Consider the following 10,830-nt stretch of genomic DNA (forward strand, 5'->3'; position numbering starts at 1 on the left):
AAACAAACATCAATTTACAACATTGTTTTTGTTTGTCTCAACAGGAGGTTTTATGTTTAAATTTCAAAAAGAAAGCTTTATCATGCTTTTGATGAGCCTACTGTTTTTAGTGTCGTGCTCTACCATTAAGATTAACTGTGAGTTAAATTTAATATGGAGAGATTTAGTTACTGTCAATGTTATTATTCATAATCTTTAAAACAATTTGTTTCCAAAAATTTGACAGTAGGTATAAATAAGGATATGGCATATCCTCATATTATATCAGCAGTACATTTTAAAATTTTTGTTTGTGTGTTTGTTTAAAGTAGACAAACGATCTGTGAGTCCAGAGGTTTGCATCAGAGGGCTTTTTGGAAAATTCAGGGTTAAAATTAAACTAAATCAAGGAAGTGCAAGCAAAACTACAAGATCATATTAGAGATATACTGACTACTTGTGAAACCATACACGTGCTTAGCTAATGTGGAGCCAATTGTTGTAGTCATTAAGAAATGTAGCAGTTATAAGCACATCAGCTTTTCTGCTTTGGGACTTAAAGTGGGAAGTTCTTGCTGTGGTAATTCTTCATTTTGGTCGTTTTATTTTGAAAATATTCACCGGACGTTTCCTGCTTCGCTGTTGAAGTCACAGTGCGCAGCTGCGGTAGTCGCTTTGCAGTGGTGGTTGGTTTCTTTTGCTTTTGTAGCCGCTCATCTTGCGGCAGAGCCATGTGGAAGCGTCCCTGATGATCGTCTGTTCGGCTTTGTAAACAGTTTAAATCGCAGAAATCAAATTGAACTGTGACGATACGACGTCTGGCTTCAGTTTGACGCGGCTGAAGTTCGTCTTAGGAGCGGAATCAGAAATCATCGGACGAAGGTAAGATCGGGCTAACGCGTGCTACCGCCATTGTTTATAGGCAAGCGCGGACCAAGGCCTCGAGTAATTCCGAAAATAACTGCTCGCGCGTATGCAGCAAACTCAACAAGAGCTGCTGTTTCTGTTTTACTTGTAGCCGATTAGCTTATTTGCGTGCATAAAGTTGGTGTTTAAAAGTGTGGTGTTGAACTGGAAGTGGCGTGGCCTTCCGTCTGTGAGACGCACACGGAGGTTAGCGCCGGTTTCCTGAACGGATACCCAGCGGTGTTCGCTTAAAAATACGCGGGAGACAAACGATCGTATTGTATAAGACGCCGGTGAATTACACAGATCGATCAGCGAATATAGTTTAATCCAACCAGATCGGAGGGCCTCGGGGCCTGGCCGTTATCAGATATATAGATGTAGTGAACTTCAAAAAGCTACTGGTCCGGTTAATAAATGACGAGCGTCGTACCTGCGTGTGAAAGATGACCTTTGTAAAAGCATTGATGGATAAAGGTTATCTTTTAAGTACCTGATACAAAAGAAGACGAAACGAAACAATGAAACGGACATGATCAACCCAAGTCGGACACACAATCACCCCAATGGCTGTGTCAATAGAATTTTTTAAGCGGTTTTTAACCCACCTCGGAATCAATAAAAGAAAGCCTTTATGTAGCCAGTATGCCAAATTTCTTATCTCTGCGTTTTTAAACGAGTAAGAGGCATTAATATACTGGGTGCTTTGCTTTTCAAAGCTTTAAAATTTACAAAAAATGTAAAAGCATTAACAGTTTGCATCATTTCCATCTTAAAAATAACACATCTTAACGAGTAGTAGTTGTACATTAGAACACAAGCACCTGGAAACCAAGGCTACGATTCTTGGGGTGGAAATATCTGGAGCAGTGATAAGAGTTTCTGTTTTGTTAGAATTTAACTTTAGGAAATTGGCGTTTAACCAAGTGTGGAGAGCTCCTTAGGTCAGCAAGAACAGGACAGATGCATGTCACTGGATATAGATGGCAAATGTTTTTAAAATGAGCAATTATCTGTCCAAGAGGTGTAGATCCTTCTGGATCGCCACAGGATAAGGCAGCCTTTTCTCCAAGAAATGATGACAAGATAACTGTCTGCAGGACACCAATTGAACACACCGACCACTTGATATTACCTACTTGTACAGTATCAAAACTTGTATAATTTGCTCCTGAGCCCATCAAAGTGTCACTGACTTTTTCTGCCTTTCCAGAAAAGGAAAATCCTGCTCAGCTCTAACCTTTTCTAAAATCTGTGGGAAATAAGGCAGTAAAGATTGGTCCTGGCTACATTTGTTTTCAGCCAGGGTGGAACAATGGCATGTTTAAAATAGGTGGAACAGTGTCAGGCCAACCACATGAGGTCCTACTGCATTAAACATTTTTAAAAATGGTGATGTGGGAAGTACTTCTGCAGAGCTTGATGACAAGTTTAATTTCACACATGTGGTCAGTTGCCAGGGTTACAGGATACACCAGGAATATGTTTGAATCAGAAATGGCTGAATTTGACTTTAAAATTAAAAGGAGGTGATTGATCTTTGTAGGGCTGTTCGATATAACGATATATATCGGATAACGATATAAAAACATCTATTGTTTCATTTTACGCTATCGTTTGTTTCGTGGTGTCGCAAAATAAACTGTTTACAGCAATATTTTTTCATGGTTTTGATGGTCACTGTAGTGGCTATATTCATTTCTTAAAGTTCTCTCTTTCTCTTATATTTAATACAACCACACTACAGACAGACAAGTGACTGTTTTTATGCGTTGTCGTTAGCAACAGCAACGGTAAAACCTCCGCTTGTTTATCTTCTACATAAACCTTTCACAATAAAGCTCAAGATCCTGTTGAGACCTTTCAAAATACACCTAATCACATAAAAGAGTATGCAGAGTGTTTACGAATGAGAAGCAAAAAAGAGCCGCCAGGTGCTAAAAAATAGACCTTAGACTCAAACGTTAGAACAGGCCTTGCCCCGCAGCACGCCGTGTAATAAATACTCACAAAGAAAACGGCGGCTGTTACAACTTATGTCTAAAAATGTGTCGTTTCATGCTTCGGTCGACTCCAGGTGCACGACGCCCAGCTGGAAACACTTTACGCAAGTCGAGCTGCCCGCGATTCTCAGAATGTACAGAAAATGTAAAATTTTTGTGATTTATATATATATAATTTTTTTTTTTCTTTTAATATTATATCGTTATCGGACGATAGATGTCTTGTATCGGGATATGAGATTTTGGTCATATCGCACAGCCCTAGATCTTTGTTTAAAGGTGTAGGATGTTTCTGGCACGCTGTAAGGTTGCAGATCAATTATGGCACTTTAACATCTCACTGTTCCTTCAAACAGCCTTGGTGTTCTGCAATATAGTCGTCGTCGTCTCCCCCCCCCCCCCCAGTTTATATACAGCTGGTTGATTCAAGTATCTGCAGGGAGTCTTTCTATAGTTCCAAACCATGCCAGCAAAATATACCAGAGCTACCAGGTCCCCCTCGCTGTAAGGGTCATGGGTTTATAATCACTTTTCCAACTGTCTTAATGTATGCAATATTAACCAAACTAGATAAGCATTAGGTACAACCCAGATAGTAGGAGACACAAAACACGGTCGCTAATTCAGGAAACCTGATCTCTACATGTAGGTACTTATAAAGCCAGTGGTAAAAGCTCACCTTTAGATTTAAGTGTAAATTTTTGGAAAGGGCAGGAGGACCACACCTGAGGATTTAATGATGCATTCACATGAAACACAAAGGGATATTTCACCTTGTGTCACTCACATGAATACGGTTGTTGAAAATCTGCCATTAAGTCCTTCAATTTCATTGACTTCGGTTGATTGATTGGTAATTTATTTCAACATGTGAACAATATACAAGTACATTTAGAAAAGAAAATAAGAGAGAGAAAAAATACTATACAAATTACATACAATTTGTCAATGAAAAGTTGAGCTATTGTGCTCCGGCTGCTCTGAGTAACCTGACGTTTAAAAGAAAGAAAGATTCTGACACACTTCCACGCAGCAGTCATGCACTAACTGTAACATCTGGCAGAAAACAAGCATATTCTAGAAATTTCAACCTTTCCTATATAAAATTTTTAAAAAGTTAAATCTGAGTAAATTTGATGGGACACAACAGTTTACTCCATTTAATCTTATTTCCCAAATGTAGAGGGACGTTTTTGTATTCTTCTCACTATGATCCCCGTCTTAAATATATTTACCATCTCCCTACAGGTGAGGAAAAAATGTCCTACTACTCATCCTCCCGTAGCTCGTCTCGGGCCACTGACTGTAAAGTGTACGTCGGTGACCTGGGCAATGGCGCTGCAAAGGGGGAGCTGGAGCGAGCCTTCAGTTATTACGGCCCACTGAGAAGTGTGTGGGTGGCCAGGAACCCTCCTGGGTTTGCCTTTGTGGAGTTTGAGGATCCCAGAGATGCAGAAGATGCTGTCAAAGGCATGGACGGAAAGTGAGTAAATGTTTTCCTTGGACTGGTCTCGTGTGTCTCACGTACAGGGTGTTTCTTTTCTTTAATTATTCTGTGCTTAACAGTGAAAAACTGAATTGTTCTGCTCAGGATCCTCTGTGGTTCCCGTGTTCGTGTGGAGATGTCAACAGGCCTCTCCAGAAAGGGCCGTGGGCGGCCAAGCCGTCGCCAGTTCGACCCCAACGATCGGTGTTACCAGTGCGGGGACAGGGGTCACTACGCCTATGACTGCTACCGCTTTAGCAAGCGAGGCCGTCGCAGCAGGTGAAGTGAAAGCATGTTTCATTTGAAGGCTCATGTAGCTCGTTTGCCATTTTGTACCATTATAAAACCAGTGCCATGTTATGGATGACTAATGCGGATGGACTCGTTTCTTATTTTTCATTGCAGGTCTCGCTCTCGATCGCGATCCCGCTCCAGATCAAGGTCCCGCGGGCGCCGCTACCGCTCTCGCTCCCGCTCCCGCAGCCGCAGCAGGTATGCCGACACTGACGCACAGACACACCTTGTGATATGTCAACAAGAAAATCTGGTTGTGGTAGATTTGGAAAGGCCAACGACTAAATGTGCTCATCACTGTGTCGGCGTGTGGTTATTGCAATCTCTTAAGCTGTGTAATTTTTCTGGTGTTTATTCTGCCAACTCTGTTGTGCAAACTTTTATTTATTTATGTTTTTTAGGAGCCGACGCAGATCGCCATCCTATTCCAGACGCAGGAGCAGGTAAGAATACAGTTTCCTATGATGAGTGAAGATGAGTAGCTGCTGCTAATTCAGTTTCTCAGAGGCTGAAACTGACTTAAAGTTGGTCTATAACAACAGATGCCTACTATGCAACTAAAGTTGTGTCAACTGTTAAGCCTTCAATTATTTAAAATAAAACTCTTTTGGTCATTATTGAAATCTTAATATTTTAGCCCAACTTACCTTAAAAAACTTAAACATGTATTTCTTACATTTCTAAACAAGTCTTTTAGCATGGCATTTACTTAATCTTTAAATGTAAAGGTAAAGACTCAATAAAAACAATTAAAAAGACGTGTGAGACAGGACAAGCTGGTTTTACGGGCATGCACCAACTGTAACAGGACTGTAGCCGTGTCGCTGTAGATACTGGCACTTGAGGTCTCTTGTAGCTGTTGGTACTCCAATAAGGAAAACATCCTAAACAACTCAGAATCAGAGCTGGTAAAGGAGTAAATAATTTGAAATGACAAAGTTTTCTTCACTCTCTGATTGAGCATCAGTTTTCTCTAGAAAGTCTCAACTTTTCCAGCTCACACTTTGTATAATTTGCTGATCTGAGCCCTTGGACTGATATTGAAATGGAGGTGACATTCATGTCATCAACCTGGCCACACCTCATGCACCAGGTTACAAAGATCATGAGGTGCATAAGCAAGCAAAACGACACCAAAACACAACACCCTTTGCAAGAGACAAAACGGCAGCAGCCAGCATGAACTAGGTGTTAGACCCGAGTAGCCTGGGTCTGCCTCTGCTGCAGGAAAAAAGTGCCGCAGTGAGGAGAGCCGCAGGCAGCAGCCTCAGGAGACCTGCACAGTTGTAGGGCGAGTGGTGTGCATCACTGAAAGCAGATCACATTACAGGGTTTCCTTGGTCACCATGCACAAAACACAGGTAGTCCACAGAGAGTTGAGCCAAACGTCTTCTGTAATCGTGCTTAACATCCTGTTATGTTTTGGCTGTTTGTTTCTCAAACATTTTAAACCTGAGGAAGTTTAAAAACACTTCTAAAAGTGTTAAACACAAAGTTTTATCACCATCTTACATCAAACACTGATGACGGGTGTGTCGTTAAAACTGGTTACAAAGTGTGGTTATTGTAGCATATGGACATTTGTCTGTGATACTGAAACCTCTTTAAGAAACAAGTTGGAGAGTAATTACTGGGTGTTCCTGCTGTTCTCCAAAGTTTTATTGAAATCGCTGCTTTTTGTTTTGTGACATCAGGTCTGGATCCCCTGCCCGCTCAAAGTCCAGGACTCCAGCCAGAAGGTGAGTTGTCCACAGCTATTCTTATCCCAAACTCACTGTTAGAGAGACGCAGTGAATTTGTTTGTTGCTCTGATGCTGTGCTCTGACCGCTGCTACATGAGAAATTACATTTGTATATCACTCGGTTCTTCCCTGTAAATCACTTTTTTCAGTGGTAACATGGACTCGCTGTGCTTTTCATGTTAATGTATGGATGGTGTAGTGATGATGAACAAGCATTATTAATGGTGATGGCCACTTCAGTAATACATTATTTAAAAAATGGTTGACTTGGTCGATGCTTACTGGCTACTGTTACAGTGGAACACACTACTACTGCCAAAAGGTGGCAGTAATGCGGCTGTAATATCTAAATAAATAAATGACATTGGACAAGTCTTCAAGCATCCTCCATCCTTCCTTAGTATTTAGAGAACTTGACACTCTGGTGTTTTGGCTGCACATACTTCAGGGTCACTTCTCTCAATTACCAACTTTCCTAAGAACTAATTGACTGCAGCCCAGGTGTGTAACAGGTGGTGAGTTTAGATCAGAATCAGAAAGACCCAAGGAGCAATTAAGAATGGCATGCAGCAGGAAAAACCTTCAAAGGTATGTGTGTGAGTGAGAAACGAAGGTGAGGCTCAGTAAAGACTCTGCCAGGTAAAGGGAGCATGTCTCGGGTGTGCCACGACTGGGCAGAAATTTAATGGCCGTTAGGTGGGAGCGATCTTCAAAGACTAGAGGAATGGTTTAGAGTGAGGATCGAATAGTGTTCTGGTTTGACAGATGCCTATCCTTAATTATAACAGGCTTGCAAGATGAGTTGAACTTCTTGAAGTGTTTAACAGAATTCAGCTGAGCAGGGAAATGCAGCTCTGCAGACACATGTGTCTGCAGATATAAGATCGTCTTTATCATCTGAAGGTGTCTAAAATATTTTCTGTCTTTAATCAGTCGTTCCAGGTCTCGTTCTCGGTCCGGTTCTGCTCCCAGAGGGCGCTCTGTGTCCAGATCCCGGTCACGTTCTCAGTCTGCTAACCACAAGAGGAACAGGTAAGCCCTCGGTCTAGATGTTCTCTCTCACTTGGACAGGGTGTAGACAGTTTGAGTTTCTGATGCTTAGTCTTTTTTTTTTTCTTCTTTAAACCAAAACATAATCTAAGTTTTAGATCAAGAATAACAGATTTTAGATATCTTGCGTTCCTGCTGAGGGTCAGTTAAGTTTTTCCACCTTAGCCAGAGTAAGGCAGGGAATTAAATAGACCCTCCTTCCAACTGGAAGCGGCATGCTGCTGTCAGCCGACCACCACGGGATGGCGGGATGACGAGATGGACGACCTCCGAGATCCGTCAGCCTCTTCAGCACAGAGAGATCTTCTGCCTCCGCTGCCAGCAGTGGAGTGGGTGGGGTTTAGGACAGGGATCCCGGCCCTCTGTCTGGTCTAGGGAGGTATACCTAGAGGAATGACTGGATCTCTTTCCTGTGCTCTCTTTTTCAGCTCTTGATGGCTCTGTATTGTCAGCGCTTTGCAGCTTGGCTCTTAATCAGGCCTTTACCCTGAAAAGAAAGCACATGAAAGACTACCTCTGCTCTTGCCTTCCTTTGATATTTTCCTCACTGATGTACCTTGGTCTAAATTTATCTTAAGCTGACAGAATTATTACTTTTTAAAAATTTACTGGATTGACAAGTGTTAAACAAAGAATTTAATGTTTTTATTCTTTCTTAAAATTTACTGAATCTGGCTCTATCAAAAGAGGAAAAAAGTAAAAACAGCTACTAGCAGAGATCAGACAAAGCGACGCCGTAGGTGTGACTTGCGGTAAGCATCTTTGCAGCACAGTTTGTTTATTTTTCATATTTTCTTTAAAGCGTGTGGTGGGAGCTGAGCACTGCACTGACACCGCAGCTGATCCCAGGCCCAGGGTCTGCCAGCTGGCGGTGTGTACGTCCTGCGGGAGGTTGACTAAGCGCTGACCTGAGATCAGCCTTCGCCTGCATCTGGTGTTAGACAGCGAGAAAGAGGTCGACCTACCGACCGAACCCTCCCCACAGTGAATGGGTGTCTGTTCCAACCGACGCACACGCTCAGACGAGATCAGCCCGTGCACACATACAGTTGCTCAACTAGAGTCACCCAGCCAGCCAGCCTTCAGATGTACCAGAGGGCTGACCCACACAGATCACAGTTCGGCATTTTTAAATCCATTACCTACCTACCAGACCCCCTACCTACCTACCAGAGTTCTTCGCCTCTGTCTTAGCTTCTGAAAGTGAGAGAGCTGACGAGAGATCAGTCTTCAAGAGCCTCCCAGCGCAGTGTATCTCCAAGTTGTAGTCATCCGTCCTTCAGTCCTTTCATCCTTCGCTTCTCTGTACTTGTTGTTTCTGCCACTGTCTCCAAAGGTAACCAAAAATCAAACCCCCTGACAAGCTCATGTTGATGGTGAAAAGAAACATTTGCAGGCTTGATGTAGTCTGAAAAAAAAAAAGGTGTTTTGTAGAAGTTAAAGTTGATCCTTTTTAACAAGCATGCTCATAGTACGTAAGTGTGTGTCTGCATGTGAGAGCGCTTGGGCGAGTGAGTGAAAGACAAACAGGCACCATGAATATTAGTGGGATGATGTGTCTGATACGTTTTTCTCACTGTGTCTCACTTGTTGCCTCATCGTTACCATTTGAAGCAACTTGTCTGTGTTTGTAGGTAAGGGGAGGATTGAGTTCTGCATTTCTTAGAGCACAAATGCTGCTAACCAGCAGCTCTAGAAGCAAAACATGAGACAGTGTCAATCAAAGACCTGCCATTTATTTCAATGAGCGTTTGCTCTGGGGGTTCAATTATGAATTTAGCTTTTGAACATAGATAGCTATTTCTGAAAAGATTAGAGGCAGATGACATGAAGTGTACCTGAGAGGTCAAGGGTTGTTGTTAAGAATGTTAACACCTGTCCGAACTTTCTTCCACCCCTCCCCTGCGGCGGGCTAATTCCTCTTCCTTTCTGTTTCAGTCGTTCCCGTTCGGCAACTCCAAACCGAAGCCCTACTCCAGCAGACGACTGAGCGAAGGCGACTATTTGCCCCCCCCCCCTTTCCCTCCACCACTGTCCCTAAGACAAACCCTTAACCCCTGCACCCTCTCTGCTTTTACACCCTGGCAGCAACTTCTTTTTTTTCTTGTTGTTTTTGAATTTGTCTGTCTTGTCCCGGTTTCGTGCGGTTTTTCTCCCCAGGGCTGTAGTCTATGTGCATCCTTGTTTGAGATGTAATCAGTACAGCAGATAAAAACAAATTTTCCACTAGATACAGATTGTTTTAAATGTTGCTGTTGCTGTGTAGGCCATATTTCTTTTCCTTTTTTCCCCCAACACTGATTTGTAAGAAGGTAATGTTGAAGATTACTTTTAGCAGTAATTTGAGGATCTCCGTGGAGTAAATGGATGAATTTCTGAGAACCAAGAAGCCATTTCTTCTTGGGAAAGGGGAAAAAAAAAAAAGGTTCCCCATTGAAAATTTGTAAATGTTGTTGTTCGATGCCTGGGTTGATCTGTTTAGTTCCTGATTATGATGGCAGAGGGAGATAATTGCCAGCTTGCATGCCTTTAAATATGATGCAACATTCCTGTTGTTTTTGCTTTTTATTTTTTAGTTGTTTTTTTTTTTTTGTTTTTTTTTTGTTGCACATCCTTTGTGATAAAATCAGATCAGCATCACTGTGCAGCGGGAGTTTCCTCCTCTGCTTTGTCCCCATCACTTGATTTTAAAACAAATGCAGTTGTTCAGGTGGATTTCTGACAGGGCTCCTTCAACAGTTTCTGCTCTTCCTGGCTTATATGGTGACAGTGGCAGTTTTATTTTTCAATAAATCTCTTCGACAAACATCAGTGTCCAGTTTATTTTCGTACATTTGACTAATACTAATAAAGAGTGAAATGTGTCTAAAGTAAAGATGTTTCAGCAAAGGTTTACACCACCTCTGTGCCAGCATTAGTATGGGTCGATGCTAAGTATTTGGCTCCTGTTATCTCAGTAATCCTTCCATGTGTACGATATTAAAACCAGACTAGTTTTGTTTGTCGGCTGTCCGGCAGAGACCCAAAGTGCAAATGTATTGACACATGTTATATAAACATGTTTCCTGTTTATGAAAACAAGAACCGGGTCAAAGGCTACAAAAAACTACTCCCTGGTATGCACCAATTACCTGCAACACTAACCTCACAGGGATGGCTTCTTTAAAATGTTGCTCTGTTCTGAAACTTTGAGTTGTCATTATTTTGACCAGTAACACTCAGCCAACGATGATTTCAGACCGCATAAAGATGGTAGCACCTGAGGCTCCTCAGATCAGATCTGATCATTAGTAATACGGTTTTATTGTAAATGCTAAACCTGAATAATATTGCGCCTGTTCGGTAAAAGTACATAATCTGAGGTCACTTG

The 10,830-nt window shown here is 42.0% G+C and overlaps 1 protein-coding gene across 3 annotated transcripts; it reads left to right on the forward strand.

Moving 5' to 3' along the window:
• Nucleotides 1-633: 633 nt before the first annotated feature.
• Nucleotides 634-9,498, forward strand: srsf7a (serine and arginine rich splicing factor 7a). 3 transcript variants are annotated; one of them, XR_003274370.1, is made up of 9 exons: nucleotides 634-861; nucleotides 4,137-4,371; nucleotides 4,480-4,653; nucleotides 4,780-4,866; nucleotides 5,070-5,111; nucleotides 6,363-6,407; nucleotides 7,344-7,442; nucleotides 8,263-8,796; nucleotides 9,399-9,460. XR_003274370.1 is itself a non-coding variant. In XM_026191262.1 (8 exons), the coding sequence occupies exons 2-8, from the start codon at nucleotides 4,148-4,150 to the stop codon at nucleotides 8,354-8,356; spliced, it is 765 nt and encodes a 254-aa protein (XP_026047047.1). In that variant the 5' UTR covers nucleotides 634-861; nucleotides 4,137-4,147; the 3' UTR covers nucleotides 8,357-9,466. The 3 variants fall into 3 exon arrangements, 2 of the variants coding, with proteins under 2 accessions (XP_026047047.1, XP_026047048.1); XM_026191262.1 differs by having other exon boundaries at nucleotides 8,263-9,466; XM_026191263.1 differs by lacking the exon at nucleotides 8,263-8,796 and having other exon boundaries at nucleotides 637-861; nucleotides 9,399-9,498.
• The last annotated feature ends 1,332 nt before the right edge of the window (nucleotides 9,499-10,830 follow it).

This window comes from Astatotilapia calliptera, chromosome 14 (genome assembly GCF_900246225.1).
Source record: "Astatotilapia calliptera chromosome 14, fAstCal1.2, whole genome shotgun sequence".
NCBI lineage: Eukaryota > Metazoa > Chordata > Actinopteri > Cichliformes > Cichlidae > Astatotilapia > Astatotilapia calliptera.